At 51.4% G+C, this 18,266-nt stretch overlaps 1 protein-coding gene and 1 long non-coding RNA gene across 2 annotated transcripts; one reads left to right on the forward strand and one right to left on the reverse strand.

The window, feature by feature from the left end:
• Window positions 1-15: 15 nt before the first annotated feature.
• Window positions 16-17,826, forward strand: LOC135262268 (coiled-coil domain-containing protein 40-like). The gene is made up of 17 exons (XM_064349255.1): window positions 16-2,647; window positions 3,633-3,903; window positions 4,297-4,380; window positions 4,877-5,096; window positions 5,511-5,668; window positions 6,994-7,116; window positions 7,315-7,436; window positions 8,623-8,866; window positions 9,399-9,581; window positions 9,801-10,040; window positions 10,893-11,106; window positions 12,762-12,931; window positions 14,076-14,167; window positions 14,429-14,549; window positions 15,436-15,624; window positions 16,450-16,608; window positions 17,291-17,826. Exons 1-17 carry the CDS (start codon window positions 2,631-2,633, stop codon window positions 17,546-17,548), a joined length of 2,865 nt encoding a protein of 954 aa, XP_064205325.1. The 5' UTR covers window positions 16-2,630; the 3' UTR covers window positions 17,549-17,826.
• Window positions 9,669-12,871, reverse strand: LOC135262271 (uncharacterized). Its single transcript, XR_010332162.1, has 2 exons — window positions 12,751-12,871; window positions 9,669-11,078 (listed from the first exon to the last, which is right to left on the reverse strand). It is a non-coding gene; the product is annotated as an uncharacterized LOC135262271 (long non-coding RNA).
• Window positions 17,827-18,266: the final 440 nt, after the last annotated feature.

Consider the following 18,266-nt stretch of genomic DNA (forward strand, 5'->3'; position numbering starts at 1 on the left):
ACCTTCTGCTTCGGAGTGTGGATTAGACAATAGATGTAATTACACTCTAAATCCCTTCACCCTAAACTATATTTTATTCTCCATGCTTTACACCTAGTCCTACTATAAAATCCCTATCCATGTCAACCACCCTAGAACCATATACCTGCTTATCCATCATATCCTATAAAATAAATAAATAAATAAATAAATAAACCCTGCATTGGATATAACGTGTTAATGGTCCAAGCGTAAACGCGCAGACAAACAGACAGATAGATATTTTAATGTAAACCAATACGTCATTTGCAAACGTTCTGACAACCTACCAGTAACGTTTCAAATGAAGTAAGGGTGTGGACTGTGATATAACGTAATTGTTACGTTATTAAAGTACATCGTATTTACGTAATTCTATAACGTTACTGCAACGTTGCAAAACAGCCTCCATGAGGACTGGTTATTTTGCGACCATAGAGGAATGTTGTCACAACGTCACCTGTTGGTAATGTTGCGATTTACCAAATTATGACCAAAGTGCAACGTTGCCATTACGTAGTGTGTTTGTAGGGCAGCGCTTACTTGGCGTGTATACTGTGATTGTTTTGCTCACATACTCCCACCCACATACATGCGCAGTGCTAAGTAACCTCCCGTTTTAAAGAATTGGGACGTCATTTTACGACCTCACATGCGCGACTTGACAGCTCAACAACAACTTTCGCACTAAGCACAACCTTCTTTTGTGGAACAATAGGCCTATATTATTACTGCGTGTATAAGCACTACTAACAGCAAGATACACAGAATGCATCGTTACCTCACATTCAGTATCCTCATTTTAATAACGAATTAACTTGTTAACTTATTTTAAATTATATATGCAGGGCAGTACATATTTAGACAGTGACGGAATTTTATTTGTTTTGGCTCTGCACTCCAGCACGCTGAATCCAACTGAACATGTGTTTCACTTGCTAAAGACAATACTGAAGTCAAAAAGCCCCCTAAACAAGCAGGAGCCGAAGACCCAGAATCTGGGTCACAGATTTCAGGCATTCATTCTATGCTTTGTATTTGCAACCTAGTACTACCTTACATTACAGGCATTTAGCAGACGCTGTTATCCAGAGCGACTTACACAAAGCTGACATTCTGCACGTTAACCTCACATTCATTGTTTCATGTTAAATCCAATGTGGTAGAGCATAGAGCCAAAAGAACAAAAACTGCGTCATTGTCCACATTAATGCACTTTATAGTTTATCATACATTTATGGGTAGATTTTAGTTATACATATGTAATACTACAATAGTTCATATTTTTGCATGTAATCTACGAGTTAGTTTCGACTTCAGTTCATTTGATTAGGAACCAGTTGCTATTAGTTATGGCAGGTAATGGACTGCATTTATATAGCACTTTTATTCAAAGCGCTTTACAACTGATACCTCTCAGCAGTTCGGGGTTAGGGGTTAGGTGTCTTGCTCAAGGACACTTCGACATGCCCAGGGCGGGGTTTGAACCTACAACCCTCCGACTGCCAGACAATCGGTCTTACCTCCTGAGCTATGTCGCCCCATAGCAGGTATGCCTTCTGCTAAGTTCGTATGTTTGTATATGCATTTCTCTGATTCCTTATATAATAAAGTGAAGTCAATTGCAACGGGGTATTTCACCTGGTTAAATAAAGAATACGTTTTTGAAAAATGACATGACCACACAATATAGAACCAATCATGCATTGTGTTGCAGGTTTATTTATGTCTTATTATTTCTCCAACAATTCTGCCACCAAAAACTAAACATCAGCTGCTCTCTACTGCCATGTCACAAGAATCTTCCATCAACAACAATATGGCATTAGTCAATGAACATGCCACTGAACACAATTTATGGGTCTCCAAAAGTTACCATTCAAGAGTAAGGGATTACTCAACTACATCTTCTTCGTCCCCTTCCGTTCACTCTAAATTCTCATATTCATTTCACGTATTTGTACAACATGCCACTACATCACGCATCCTTCCCGTTACCCCCAGCAAACGGTGGCTATAACGGTTTGATATGACTCCTGACGAGTGAAACAGATCCCACATCATTAAAATCGTAAAAGGACGAACTGGTGACACGAAAGAATGCAGGGAACTGGGAAGCGTATAGATTCTGAATAGTGCTTGTTTATTACGTGCCAAGAATGTGGTCCATAGCGTCCGTCGTGCCATTCTTTAATTTGAAGCGCATACCAATTTGGTTAAGTGTGTTTTGGCTGAGGATATATGGTTTTAAGTTTAACCTGCCTTAATTGATTATTTATATATCTATTCAAGGAAAATCCCCAGATACTTTTCATAGGCAATAATAATGTACAATACTCTTCGAGTGCAATTAGATGGACGCCGATTTGACCGTAACTTGAGGATCTTGATTTTGTGTAAAGGCGTCACAAGTAAATCCTTCATAAAGTGACCAATTGTGTGCGTCTTAACGCCGGGTTCTGTTAGGCAACAGCACTTTTGGAATTATGGCATTATAAATATTCCATTTTTAGTTCACATTCTCACAGAAACAAGTCTTCACTTGCTGATCACTTCAGTTTTTCTCAACGAAATATATTTTTGGACACTACCTCGGTAGATTGAAGCTGAGTATGGACGATACTGGCAGGTAGGATTGATTAGCAGTTAGCCTTTATTTTATTGGCGAGCTATACTGAACAATACTGTAACGGGAGATTACATTTTTTAAATAAACAAGCTCGGTAGTTTTAGAAGTCATGCTACCGTCTGGTCCTTGGAACATATCCATGTAACGTTACTTTTGTAGTTTTTAGTTCATTTTCGACGCAACTTCAGTCACGGAGATACTGGCTAGGCCTAATTCGGCAGTTGCTTTGCTAACTGGGAGTTAGCGGTCAGCTTCACCTGAAATTGGTTTGTGTGCTGAGGACTGTTCGCTCGTCTTCTGATAGCTAGCACGCCTGTCGCCTTTGCTGGCAACCAAAAGTCAGTCGTCTGCTGATCTATGAGATGTAAATAGCCCACACATGATGTCAAACGATGTCTTACATAAAAGCATACCCAGCTGGCAATTTGGCTAGCTAAATGCTTAACTAGCTTTTGTAAGCTACGGGGTTTCTAAGTTAGCGATCGTGAACTATTTTTACAAGTTAGCTAGCCAGGTGTTATTTAAAACTAAATCACGTTTACCCATGTGCAGTTTTCAGTGCGTTAAACTGCTAGCTTTGAATATCCCTGTAATGTGATCTTCAGTTTTGCAGGCTAACTAACGTTAGCTGTATGATGTATGTTCCTGACTCACTGCAGCAGTTTAAGATCGATGTAGGCACGTAACAGATCCCATGGCACTTTTCTTAGGGGTGTGCATGGGCCAAACACCCTACTTGGTGTCGTAAATGGCCACCTAATTATTCCCTGGTTTATTTGGATAAATGTAAATGTTTCCCTCTCCACCTGACCTAATGTGTGCTGACTGTTCTGGCACAAAATGGCCGCCGGACATCACCCAGGTGGGGGCTAGACAATCGGTTGTGTTTGAGGCGAGTTCCCCTCCTTCGCTGTAACGAGGTGAAAGGCTCAGTATAAACGCAGCCCATTTAATTACACATAATTAAAGTGGCTGAAATGTCTAGTATCAGCCCTAGCCAAGATGAGCCGGAAACTTCCGGAGCCGTCTCGGAGGCAGACCAGCCAGCCGAGAGCGGGGGGGATCCGGAGGATGGAGGGAGCGGGGAGAACGGAGAGGGCGCTGAGGGCGCGGGGAACGGAGAGAGCGATCGGGGCGTGACCCAGGAGACGGACGAGGACGTGGTCGCAGAAACGAAGGAGGGTGCCGTCGGGGAGAGGAGAGATGAAATGGTGGGAGACATGGAGGAGGAACTGCTCGTGCTGGACCCTGAGCATGTGAGTAATATCACTCTCCCTCTCCATCTTTCACTTTCTTCCCTCTCACTTGTCGTAACACTACATTTCTCTCCTTCCAGCATCCTCCTTTTTATCCACCTTCCCCTCCTTTTCTCTTTACTGTAGTTTTTCTCATCCCCACTATCACCCCTCTCTCTGTCGCCCAACTTTCCCTTGCATCTCTCTCCCTTTCTCTGTCTCTCCCAGTTTCTCCCCTCCGCTGCCCGCTGCGTTGACTCCGCCCTAACACCTAACTCCGCCCTAACACCTCTCGCACGTTCCCACAGCCCTAACCCTAACACCTCTCACTCATGTTCCCACAGTCCTAACCCTAACACCTCTCGCACGTTCCCACAGCCCTAACCCTAACACCTCTCACTCATGTTCCCACAGCCTCTGATGAAAGGCTTCCAGGCCGCACTGAAGACTCATCTGGAGAAACAGCTGGAGAGGCTGGAGAATGAGCTGCGTGAGCTGGTATGCCCTCTCTCTCTTTCTCCCTCCCTCTCTCTCTATCTCTCTCTCCTTCCTTCCCTCTTTCTGTCTATCTTTCACTCTCTCCCTCTCTTCCTCTCCTTCTTTCTCTCTGTCTCTCCCTCACTCCCTCTCTCCCTCTTTCTCTCTTCTCACTGTCTCTCTCCCTCTCTCCTTCTGTCTCTCTATCTTTCACTCACATCTGTCCATCTTTCTCGCTCTCTCTTCCTCTCCCTCTTTCTCTCCCTCTCTCTTTTCTCTCTCTCCCTCTTCTCTATCTTTCTCTCTCCCTCTCTCTCCCCTTTCAGACTGTTAACTTGGCTTCAAATCCTTGTGACAGAAAACCCAAAAAAGCATCCAAAGGCTCCCAGGTAGTAAAGTAGCTAGTACCTCTCAGGCTCTTCTTAAAGGGGCAGCGCGCTCTGCTTCGGCACGTCTGTGCAGATTGGGAGCTCTGCTTGGTGTAACACTGCCCCCCCTCACCCCCCCGCCCCCCCAGCGGTCCATGGAGCGGGCGGAGGGTGACGGGCGTGTGGAGGTGGGCACGGCCCTGTATAAGGTGCAGGAGGAGCTCGGGCGGGTGGACGCCAGGCTGCAGGGGCAGAACAAGGCCAACGCTGCCGCGTCCTCGCAGCGCCAGAAGGCTCAGGACCGGCTGGAGGACGTCCGCCGCGACTACCGCGCCACTGTGGCCCAGAACAAACAGCTGTGGGCGCAGGGTAAGACCCAAAGGGCTTATATCCCCCAGAGGTTGCAGGTTTGAGTCCCAGGCGGTGGCATTTCCAGTGCTTCACATCAATCAGTAAAATATCCAGCTGTTTAAATCAGTGTTAAAAAAAGTATGTATGAAAAAATAAACAGTGCATTTAACAGACACAACTTTTTACATAGCATTTACATTGTGTCCATTTATACAGCAGGATAGAACTGAAGCAATTAGGTTATGTACATTGCTCTAATTGACAATGGCAGTGTCCTTACCCTTTATACTACACTGCCACCTAGAGGAGACTGTGCATCTCTGTCCTGTGATGCTGCCCATATGTGACCACGTCCCCAAATGACCACACCCCTCCTTTGACCATGCCGCTCCATACAAGCAGACCCCTCTGTGACTCCCCCCCCCTCCACAGTGTCCCAGATGCAGGCGGAGGTGGACACCATGGCCCTGCGTCTGCTCTACCTGCACGGGGCCAGCGAGGACATGTGCTCTGACCTGGCAACCACGCAGACCTGCACGCGCAAGGCCCAGGTGGAGAAGAACCGCGCCGCGCAGGAGAAGAACACGCAGGTAGGCAGCAGGGGGCGCCAGAGTCCCTCCAAGCACAAGATGCAACATATCTCAGGACGATCTGGAGATTTGCATGAGAGCTTGCTGTAGCAGTACGTTTACATGCACACAATATTCCGGTCATTGCCATGGTTCCGAATAAAACAATATTCCGAATGAACTGTTTATATGGCAACTGAGATGTTACTGTTCTATTAAAATGGCCCCGTAACGGTACGTCCCTCACGCCCTTTATTTATCTTTCAAAATGAGAAAAGTTAGGATAATTTCTCCCTCCCGCACACTGCCGCACCTCCTCTCTGCGTCGGGCGCTCTGAGAGGGCCGTGCACACTGCCGCACCTCCTCTCTGCGTCGGGCGCTCTGAGAGGGCCGTGCACACTGCCGCACCTCCTCTCTGCGTCAGGCGCTCTGAGAGGGCCGTGCACACTGCCGCACCTCCTCTCTGCGTCAGGCGCTCTGAGAGGGCCGTGCACACTGCTGCACCTCCTCTCTGCGTCAGGCGCTCTGAGAGGGCCGTGCACACTGCCGCACCTCCTCTCTGCGTCGGGCGCTCTGAGAGGGCCGTGCACACTGCCGCACCTCCTCTCTGCGTCGGGCGCTCTGAGAGGGCCGTGCACACTGCCGCACCTCCTCTCTGCGTCGGGCGCTCTGAGAGGGCCGTGCACGCTGCCGCACCCTCTCTGCGTCGGCGCTCTGAGAGGGCCGTGCACGCTGCCGCACTCTCTCTGCGTCGGGCGCTCTGAGAGGGCCGTGCACGCTGCGCACCTCCTCTCTGCGTCGGGCGCTCTGAGAGGGCCGTGCACGCTGCCGCACCTCCTCTCTGCGTCGGGCGCTCTGAGAGGGCCGTGCACACTGCCGCACCTCCTCTCTGCGTCGGGCGCTCTGAGAGGGCCGTGCACGCTGCCGCACCTCCTCTCTGCGTCGGGCGCTCTGAGAGGGCCGTGCACGCTGCCGCACCTCCTCTCTGCGTCGGGCGCTCTGAGAGGGCCGTGCACGCTGCCGCACCTCCTCTCTGCGTCGGGCGCTCTGAGAGGGCCGTGCACACTGCTGCACCTCCTCTCTGCGTCGGGCGCTCTGAGAGGGCCGTGCACACTGCTGCACCTCCTCTCTGCGACTCTAAAATGGTTTCGACGTGTCGCGGCTCTTTGGCCTGAACTGGGCCGCAGACGGGGGTCAGATTCTCCCGCCGCACGGTTCCCTGGAACCCTGACGTGTCTGAGGAGGAAGCGCGATGTGCTGGATGATAGCAGCAGAGCGGGAAGCGTGATCGTGGGGCTCGGGTGATTTTGGGGGTGGTGACCCGAGCTCCTGTCCCGCCCCTCAGGACCTGTACGTGGACCGGCTGACGCAGAAGCTGGAGCGGCTGCAGGAGCAGACCGCGCTGTACAACGCGCGTGCATCCGCACAGGCCATGGAGACGCAGGTGGCCCAGGAGGGCCTGTCTGAGGTAGGGGTTAGCGTGTAACCCCTCAGTCACTGATCCCAGTACAGTGTTAGCGTGTAATCTATGTGGAACTGATCTTAGTACAGTGTTGGGGTGTAATTCCTTTGTAACTAATCCCAGTACAGTGTTGGGGTGCAATGGGGCCCTGGGTTTCTGTGTAACTGATCCCAGTATATTGTGAGCGTGTAATCTGTCCTCCAGGCTCAGATGGAGCTGGATGCTCTGCTGGTCGAGCAGAAGCAGCTTCTACAGCAGTGGAACATCAGCCTGCTGGGAGTTCGGCGCCGCGACGAGGCGTACAACGCCATGCTGGATGCGCTACGGTGAATTACACACTATACACTCAATACACTATTCACACTACAATACACACTACACATACTACAGTATACAGTCTAAACACTATAGTATACACTACACACACTGCAATATACTCACTACAGTATACACTACACACTGCAATATACTCACTACAGTATACACTATTCACACTACAATACACACTACACACACTACAGTATACAGTCTACACACTACAGTATACACTACACACACTACAATATACTCACTACAGTATACACTATTCACACTACAATACACACTACACATACTACAGTATACAGTCTACACACTACAGTATACACTACACACACTGCAGTATACTCACTGCAGTATCCACTACAGTATACATGATACACACTACAGTATACAGTCCACACACTACAGTATACACTACACACACTACAATATACTCACTACAGTATACACTATTCACACTACAATACACTCTACACACACTACAGTATACACTATTCACACTACAATACACACTACACACACTGCAGTATACACTCTACTCACTATAGTATACACTATACACACTACACTCTACTAACTACAGTATACACTATACACACTACAATATACACTCTTCACACTAGAGTATACACTATATACACTACACACTGTGAGCGTGTCAGAGTTGGTTAGTGTGTGAGGGTGTGTTTGTGTCGGTTTGTGTGTGTTAGCGTGTTAACACTGGCTAACATGTGAGGGTGTGTTTGTGTCAGTTTGTGTGTGTGAGCGTGTTAGCATTGGCTAACGTGTGAGGGTGTGTTAGTGTCGGTTTGTGTGTGTTAGAGTTGACTAATGTGTGAGGGTGTGTTAGTGTCGGTTTGTGTGTGTTAGCGTGTTAACACTGGCTAACGTGTGAGGGTGTGTTTGTGTCAGTTTGTGTGTGTGAGCGTGTTAGCATTGGCTAACGTGTGAGGGTGTGTTAGTGTCGGTTTGTGTGTGTTAGAGTTGACTAATGTGTGAGGGTGTGTTTGTGTTGGTTTGTGTGTGTTAGCATGTTAGCGTTGGCTAACGTGTGAGGGTGTGTGTGTGTGTGTGTGTTAGCATGTTAGCATTGGCTAATGTGTGAGGGTGTGTTTGTGTTGGTTTGTGTGTGTTAGCATGTTAGCATTGGCTGACGTGTGAGGGTGTTTTTGTGCACTGCTTGCGGTACAGGGCGGCACGGGACCAGGCCCGGGCTCTGGACACGGAGATCGAAGGTTTCCGGAAGTCCATAGGGCAGGAGGAGGAGCAGAACGAGCAGCTGACGGTGGCGTTGAACTCGGCCCGTCTGGACTGCGGGACGTCCCGTAAGCTCATTGCGCGCAGCAAGACCCAGGAGGAGGCGCTGTTGGCCCAACACGCCACCTACACACGCATGCTGCAGGAGAGCGAGCACATGCTGGAGCAGGTCACAGTGGTGAGGCCCCTCCCACACACAGGCCCCATAGCTCCTCCCCCTTTCATAATAGCTCCTCTCCCTTTCCCCATAGCTCCTCCCCCTTTCCTCACAGCTCAGTGCGTGTTGAGGGCGTGTTCAGTGCGTGTTGAGGGCGTGTTCAGCGCGTGTTGAGGGCGTGTTCAGTGCGTGTTGAGGGTGTGTTGAGGGCGTGTTCAGTGCGTGTTGAGGGCGTGTTGAGTGCGTGTTGAGGGTGTGTTGAGGGCGTGTTCAGTGCGTGTTGAGGGCGTGTTCAGCGCGTGTTGAGGGTGTGTTGAGGGCATGTTCAGTGCGTGTTCAGTGCGTGTTGAGGGCGTGTTCAGCGCGTGTTGAGGGTGTGTTGAGAGCGTGTTGAGGGCGTGTTGAGGGCGTGTTGAGGGCGTGTTCAGTGCGTGTTGAGGGCGTGTTGAGGGCGTGTTCAGCGCGTGTTGAGGGCGTGTTCAGCGCGTGTTGAGGGCGTGTTCAGTGCGTGTTGAGGGCGTGTTCAGCGCGTGTTTAACGGCGTTCCCGGCAGGACTGCGCGGCGCGGCGGGCGGAGGCTGCGGCGCTCCGGGCGCTGATAGACCGCGAGGTCGGCGTTCGCCGGGAGCTGGAGGAGAAGATCATGGGCAAGATGCAGGAGCAGCTGTCACACGGACAGGCCGCCAAGTACTCCCGCCAGCAGGTGGAGAAGATCGCCACCCAGAAGAAGGAGAGGGTGAGTGAGACAGAGGAGGAGAGAAGAAGAGGTGGAGGGTTAGGGACTGATTTAATCAAATGGATCTCTCACATGGCACCATTAGGCACGGTTCAAAAAATTAATTTTATTACCTGGAGAAGTCTTTTTTGCATTTCACAAGTTAATCAACAAAGGCTGCACAAGGCCTGAATTAAAAAAGGTGTCTGTGTGTGTGTGTGCGTGTGTGTGTGTGTGCAGGAGCTCCAGGTGGCCCTGTTGGAGGATGACATCGCTCAGGTGACGCTAGAGAGCACGGAGGTGAAGCTGCGGGCGGAGTCTCTGTCCCGCGTGTGGGCGGAGCTTCAGAAGGAGATGGCCCATCAGCAGGAGCTGCTGGCCCACAGCGAGGCCGAGATCAGCAAGCAGGACATCATCATCGAGCGCAAGCAGTTCGCCATCGGCAACTACAACAAGAAGATCGAGGATATGTGCACCAAGGTGGGCATTGCGCTGGTGCGGGCACTGCCAGTATGGTTAGCACGTGGGCGAACGGTTAGCGCATGTAGCACACAACTGCCTACTTAAGCCAAACAGGTGTGCTTAGAGTTTAGCATGTCTGTATATTTCCTCACGTGTGTACGTGTGTGTGTATATGTGTGTGCGTTTGTGTGTGTGTGTGTGTGTGTATGTGTACATGTATGTGTATGTGTGTGTAACGTGTGTGTATGTGTACGTGTGTGTGTGTGTATGTTTGTGTACGTGTGTGTATGTGTGTGTGCGTTTGTGTACGTGTGTGTATGTGTGTGTGCGTTTGTGTGTGTGTGTGTATGTGTACATGTATGTGTATGTGTGTGTAACGTGTGTGTGTATATGTGTACGTGTGTGTGTGTGTGTATGTTTGTGTACATGTGTGTATGTGTGTGTGCGTTTGTGTACGTGTGTGTGTGTTTGTGTGTGTATGTGTACGTGTGTGTGTGTTTGTGTGTGTATGTGTGTGTGTGTGTACGTGTGTGTGTGTACGTGTGTGTATGTGTGTGTGCGTTTGTGTACGTGTGTGTATGTGCGTTTGTGTACATGTGTGTGTACGTGTGTGTGTGTTTGTGTGTGTATGTGTACGTGTGTGTGTATGTGTACGTGTGTGTGTGTATCTTTGTGTACGTGTGTGTATGTGTGTGTATGTATGTGTACGTGTTTGTATGTGTGTGTGCGTTTGTGTACGTGTGTGTATGTGTGTGTGCGTATGTGTGTGTATGTGTACGTGTGTGTGTGTTTGTGTGCGTATATGTGTGTATGTGTACGTGTGTGTGTGTGTGTGTGTGTGTGTGTGTGTGTATGTGTACGTGTGTGCAGCACGAGGACGTGGGTGGGCTGGAGATTCGTGTGCATAAGCTGCGTAAGGAGCTGGAGGAGATGGAGGCGGAGATCCAGGGCCAGCAGCAGTCCTGGCTCCGCCAGCAGGAGGAGCTGGTTAAACTCAACCAGGACAGGCAGACCCAGAGCGCCGCCCTGCTGACCCTGCAGGGGAAGCTCACCATCCTGCAGCAGAAGAAAGTGCACACTGAGGGTCTGTACTTCAGCCCCGCCTCTCTCCCTGTAACCCCGCCTCTCTTCCTCGTAGCCCCGCCTCTCCCTGTAGCCCCGCCTCTCTTTCCCGTAGCCTCGCCTCTCTCCCTGTAGCCCCGCCTCCCCTCCCCGTAGCCCTGCTTCTCTCCCCGTAGCCCTGCCTCTCTCCCTGTAGCCCTGCCTCTCTCCCTGTAGCCCCGCCTCCCCTCCCCGTAGCCCTGCTTCTCTCCCCGTAGCCCTGCCTCTCTCCCTGTAGCCCTGCCTCTCTCCCTGTAGCCCTGCCTCTCTCCCTGTAGCCCTGCCTCTCTCCATGTAGCCCCTCCTCCCCCTCGTAGCCCCGCCTCTCCTTCCTGTAGCCCCACCTCTCTCCCTGTAGCCCCGCCTCCCCCCCCTAGCCCCGCCTCTCCTTTCTGTAGCCCCGCCTCTCCTTCTTGTAGCCCCGCCACTCCTCCCATAGCCCCGCCTCTCCTCCTTCTAGCCCCGCCACTCCTCCCCATAGCACCGCCTCTCCTCTTTGTAGCACTGCCTCTCCTCCCCATAGCACCGCCTCTCCTCTTTGTAGCACTGCCTCTCCTCCCCATAGCACCGCCTCTCCTCTTTGTAGCACCGCCTCTCCTCCCCATAGCACCGCCTCTCCTCTTTGTAGCCCCGCCTCTCCTCCCCATAGCACCGCCTCTCCTCTTTGTAGCACTGCCTCTCCTCCCCATAGCACCGCCTCTCCTCTTTGTAGCCCCGCCTCTCCTCCCCGTAGCCCTGGCTGTGTCCCAAATGACTCACTTGTTCACTCATTCACTATTCCATATATAGTGGGAAATATGTAGCACACTACATAGGGAGTGAGCAGCAGAACGAACGTTTGCTTTGGGACACTGTTGTCATCACCCTGCGCCGCTACTATCTTTTGAATATCTGTCGCACAATAATGGAAATTGCGTTCGTTATTGATGTGGCGAGAAAGCGACGTCTTTGGTCCCTGATAAAATATTTTTGAACGTAATCTTTACGTGTATATATGAAATTCTCGGTTACATATTCATTAACATTGGCATCGACCAAATGTATAGCAATATACTGTTCAAAAATCATCTTTTATCAGGGACCAAAAATGACGTTTTGCTTGAGTTGCACTCAGAGACTGTAAAAAATAGTTGCACAGCTGCCGAGATTAGCTAGCTTCTCAGCTAGCAGGCAGCTCTCCGGAGAAAAACCGTTAACGTTACGCTGGGCACTCTGACGAAAACTGGTGACTTTTTTGTATAAAATATGCAAATATAATTCATGATTTGACATAACTATGGACAACTTGCATTTATACAAGTAGCTACCGCTCGCTTTTTCCAAACACCATCTTTGTTGAAAGAAACCGTAAAGCCCTACCGCAGTGTATTGTGGGAAGTTGGGCTTCCGGATAGTGTACATAGCTTGTACCCTACATTTGCAGTGCATTGTGGGGCGGAAGTCGTTCACTATATAGTGTGCTACAATTTTGTTTCTCAGATGGGACACACTACAAAATGGCTGATGCCAAAAGTAGTGCACTATATAGGGAATAGAGAGTGATTTGGGACGCAGCCCCTGCCTCTCATCCCCGTAGCCCTGTACAGCTGTGCACATGCGTGCGGGTGGCTGAGTGTCTGTGCCCTACCTGGTGCGCAGGTGAGATCCAGCAGGAGCGCAGGGAGCAGGCGGAGGTGGAGAGGCACATGAACGGCCTGATGCTGGACATCGTGAAGCTCAACGGCCTGCTCAGCAAGAACAGCCAGCAGAGCGAAGCCCTGGAGCACCGCAACTGCCTCATGGAGAGCGACTTCATCAGCAGGCTGAAGGTCAGAGCCACAGCGTTCCCTCTCACTCCTGCAGAGCCACAGCGTTCCCTCTCACTCCTGCACAGAGCCACAGCGTTCCCACTCACTCCTGCAGAGCCACAGCGTTCCCACTCACTCCTGCAGAGCCACAGCGTTCCCACTCACTCCTGCAGAGCCACAGCGTTCCCACTCACTCCTGCACAGAGCCACAGCGTTCCCACTCACTCCTGCACAGAGCCACAGCGTTCCCACTCACTCCTGCACAGAGCCACAGCGTTCCCTCTCACTCCTGCACAGAGCCACAGCGTTCCCACTCACTCCTGCACAGAGCCACAGCGTTCCCACTCACTCCTGCAGAGCCACAGCGTTCCCACTCACTCCTGCACAGAGCCACAGCGTTCCCACTCACTCCTGCACAGATCCACAGCGTTCCCACTCACTCCTGCAGAGCCACAGCGTTCCCACTCACTCCTGCAGAGCCACAGCGTTCCCTCTCACTCCTGCACAGAGCCACAGCGTTCCCATCCCCTCCTGCACAGAGCCACAGCGTTCCCATCCCCTCCTGCACAGATCCACAGCGTTCCCACTCACTCCTGCAGAGCCACCGCGTTCCCACTCACTCCTGCAGAGCCACAGCGTTCCCACTCACTCCTGCAGAGCCACAGCGTTCCCACTCACTCCTGCACAGAGCCACAGCGTTCCCACTCACTCCTGCACAGAGCCACAGCGTTCCCATCCCCTCCTGCACAGAGCCACAGCGTTCCCACTCACTCCTGCACAGAGCCACAGCGTTCCCACTCACTCCTGCACAGAGCCACAGCGTTCCCACTCACTCCTGCACAGAGCCACAGCGTTCCCTCTCACTCCTGCACAGAGCCACAGTGTTCCCTCTCACTCCTGCACAGAACCACAGCGTTCCCACTCACTCCTGCAGAGCCATAGCGTTCCCTCTCACTCCTGCACAGAGCCACAAAGTTCCCACTCACTCCTGCAGAGCCACAGCGTTCCCACTCACTCCTGCACAGAGCCACAGCGTTCCCATCCCCTCCTGCACAGAGCCACAGCGTTCCCACTTACTCCTGTCAGATTCTGAAGTAGGTGATTGGAATATATAGGAGATGCCTTGTTGATTGTATGTGTGTCTGTGTGTGTGTGTGCGCGTCAGGATTCAGAAAGGGAGGCCATTGAATTGCAGATGAATCTGGAGAGGATCCAAGAAGAGAAGGACATGCTCCTCAACAGCCTACTGGAGGCCGAGTAAGTGTGTGTGTGTGTGTGTGTGTGAGTGAGAAAGTGTGTGTGTGTGTGTGTGTGTGTGAATGAGAAAGTGTGTGTGTGGTGTGTGATGAGAAAGGTGTGTGTGTTGTGTGTGTGAGTGAGAAGTGTGTGTGTGTGTGTGTGTGTGTGAGTGAGAAAGTGTGTGTGTGTGTGTGTGTGAGAGAAAGTGTGTGTGTGTGTGTGTGAGTGAGAAAGTGTGTGTGTGTGTGTGTGTGTGTGTGTGACCTCTCTCTCGGTCAGGCGGCAGGTGCTCCTGTGGGAGAAGAAGACGCAGCTGGTGAAGGAGACTCAGCTGGCAGTCAGGGAGGAGATGGGACAGGGAGACGTCCGCTTCCTCAAGTCTGAGATTCACCGCATGGAGGTGGGCCTCTGCAGGCACACACACTCTCACACACACACACCAACTCAACACACCACTCACCACACCAGCTCACGACAAAACACACACACGCTCACACACACCACGCTCACACATACACACACGACACACATTTCACACACACCACACACACACACACACGCCCTCACACACTCCCACACACACTCTCACACACACACACACACACTCACACACACACTCACACACACACACTCACTCACACACACACTCACACACACACACTCACACACACACACCCACACGCTCACACACATACACACACACAGACACATACACACATGAAACACACACACACTATCTCACACAACTCCATACACTTCATCTGCTTGCACACAATATGCTCATGTAGTATGTGATGTCTGTCCAACGCATGTGATATGCACAGGTATGATATGCACAGGTGTGATAAGCACAAGTGTGATTGTACAGGTGTGATATGCGCAGGTGTGTTTGTACAGGTGTGATATGCACAAGTGTGTTTGCACAGGTGTGATATGCACAGGTGTGATTGTGCAGGTGTGATATGCACAGGTGTGTTTGCACAGGTGTGATATGCGCAGGTGTGTTTGCACAGGTGTGTTTATACAGGTGTGATATGCGCAGGTGTGATTGTGCAGGTGTGACATGCACAGGTGTGTTTGCACAGGTGTGATATGCACAGGTGTGATTGTACAGGTGTGATATTCACTGGTGTGTTTGCACAGGTGTGTTTGCACAGGTATGTTTGCACAGGTGTGTTTATACAGGTGTGATATGCGCAGGTGTGTTTGCACAGGTGTGTTTATACAGGTGTGATATGCGCAGGTGTGTTTGCACAGGTGTGATATGCACAGGTGTATTTGCACAGGTGCGGTACGATCAGTTGATGAAGCAGCAGGCCCGGTTGCTAAGGGAGCTGGATGCGGCGGTTGCTAGGCGGGAGGCCATAGAGATGCACTGTGAGACCCAGGCCCGGTCCGCCCGGACCCGCCCCGCCCACACTGAGTCCCACAGCGTCCTGCAGGGCCTGCGCAGGAAGATACAGGACTGCCAGAAGGTGAGTGCCTGCGCACACACACACACACACACACACACACACAGACTGCGCATACACACACACACACACACACACACAGACTGCGCATACACACACACACACAGACTGCGCATACACACACACACACACACACACACACAGACTGTGCATACACACACACACACACACACACACACAGACTGCGCATACACACACACACACACACACACACACAGACTGCGCATACACACACACACACACACACACACAGACTGCGCATACACACACACACACACTCAGCGTGCTCTCCCCTGTGTGTGTGTAGAAGTGTAAGGAGTGTGAGGGTGTGATTACACACACACTCAGCGTGCTCTCCCCTGTGTGTGTGAGAAGTGTAGGAGTGTGAGGGTGATTACACACACACTCAGCGTGCTCTCCCCTGTGTGTGTGTAGAAGTGTAAGGAGTGTGAGGGTGTGATTACACACACACTCAGCGTGCTCTCTCCTGTGTGTGTGTAGAAGTGTAAGGAGTGTGAGGGTGTGATTACACACACACTCAGCGTGCTCTCCCCTGTGTGTGTGTAGAAGTGTAAGGAGTGTGAGGGTGTGATTACACACACACTCAGCGTGCTCTCCCCTGTGTGTGTGTAGAAGTGTAAGGAGTGTGAGGGTGTGATTACACACACACTCAGCGTGCTCTCCCCTGTGTGTGTGTAAAAGGTAAGGAGTGTGAGGTGTGATTACACACACATCAGCGTGCTCTCCCCTGTGTGTGTGTAGAAGTGTAAGGAGTGTGAGGGTGTGATTACACACACACTCAGCGTGCTCTCCCCTGTGTGTGTGTAGAAGTGTAAGGAGTGTGAGGGTGTGGTCGTGGAGCTGCAGGACACACAGAGGGGGCTGCGCTCCACCCTGTCCCAGAAGCAGAAGCAGCTGGCCGAGCTGCGCAGCACCTGTGACACGGTGGACACAGAACTGCGCAGCCTGCAGGACGCCAAGGAGAAGGTCTGCATGCTGCACAGTACAGACTCCTGCTGTCATAAACTGAGCTGCTCTCTCTCACTGAGCTACTCTCACACTGGGCTACTCTCTCACTGAGCTTCTCTCTCTCACTGAGCTGCTCTCTCTCTGACCTACTCTCTCACTGAGCTACTCTCTCTCACTGAGCTACTCTCACACTGGGCTACTCTCACTGAGCTTCTCTCTCTCACTGAGCTGCTCTCTCTCTGACCTACTCTCTCACTGAGCTTCTCTCTTTCACTGAGCTACTCTCACAATGAGCTACTCTCTCACTGAGCTACTCTCACACTGGGCTACTCTCACACTGGGCTACTCTCTCACTGAGCTACTCTCACACTGGGCTACTCTCACACTGGGCTACTCTCTCACAATGAGCTACTCTCTCACTGAGCTACTCTCACACTGGGCTACTCTCACACTGGGCTACTCTCTCACTGAGCTGCTCTCTCACACTGAGCTACTCTGCTGGAACTTTCCCACATAAGTAAAAATACATTCCAGGACCTCCTCGGGTAAAACTGTCCCATCAGTCGGGCTTCAGAGACTGGTCCTCTCTTACGTGGACTCCTAACACATTCTCCAACTCCCATGATTCCCTCATGCCCTGAGCAAAGATTTACATGAAGGCTTTCATCCAATCCCGCCCCCCTTCCCCCCCCTCCCACAGAACCGGTCCCGGTTGATCACGCTGCAGGGGCGTGTCCGGCACCTGCAGGCGGTTCGGGACGGGCGGTACCGGTCCGTGTGCGCGGGCGGGACAGCCCCGGGCTCCACCGCCCAGCGCCTGAGTGCCCACCTGCAGGCGGTGGACTCCATCCTGCAGTGCGTCTACCAGAACTGCCCCGAACACCGGGGGGCGCTGCACCTCCTCACCCTGGCCTTCGCCTCCCGCCGGGAGCTCCTTGACCCCGCCCCCCGCTCCTGACATCACTTCCTCTCCCCACCTGCTGTGCACTCGACCCCGCCCCCCGCTCCTGACATCACTTCCTCTCCCCACCTGCTGACTGCAGGGGGGCCAGGCCTTTGACTGGGGGCTCAGGTGGCAAAATTTTTGAACATTATTTGCTAAAAAAAAAAGTAATTAATAAAAAATTCAGAAAGTTATTTGCTAGTTTTGTGAGCCTTCATTGACATGGCTGATGACAGCATGGTGGGTAGTTTTATTAAATAAATAAAAAATAAACTGAAAGGATCCAAAAATAATGTCCTCTCGTGTTGTGTCTTGTTTTCCTCTAGGGGTGCAAATCTCCAGTACTCTCTGAAATTACATTTCAATCAGTTTGAGCTTTTCACAAACTCTCTGAATCTCTTTGTAATGGACGTCCACAAGACACTTAAACCCAGCTAACAAGGCTATCTGCCTCAGTCGAATTAATGCCCACTGATCTGCTCGATGGTCGTTAATCCACACTTCAGGACCCCAGGGGTGGAACACGTCACCATATGAGCCGTGGTAATTACTCACTTCACCAACAGTTTAGTCGTCATTTTTCTCCCGACTCGGCCAGGTTAGGGTTAGGTGTATAATAAGAGCTCTCTGTCTCTCGCGAGGGGGCGAGGGGGGGGGGGTTTAAGACAGAGGCGCTAAGGTGTTTCTTGATCTGTAACCACAGCGACGGAATCCAGAAGACTAATAACACAAA

The sequence above is a fragment of the Anguilla rostrata genome, chromosome 8 (genome assembly GCF_018555375.3).
Source record: "Anguilla rostrata isolate EN2019 chromosome 8, ASM1855537v3, whole genome shotgun sequence".
Lineage (NCBI taxonomy): Eukaryota > Metazoa > Chordata > Actinopteri > Anguilliformes > Anguillidae > Anguilla > Anguilla rostrata.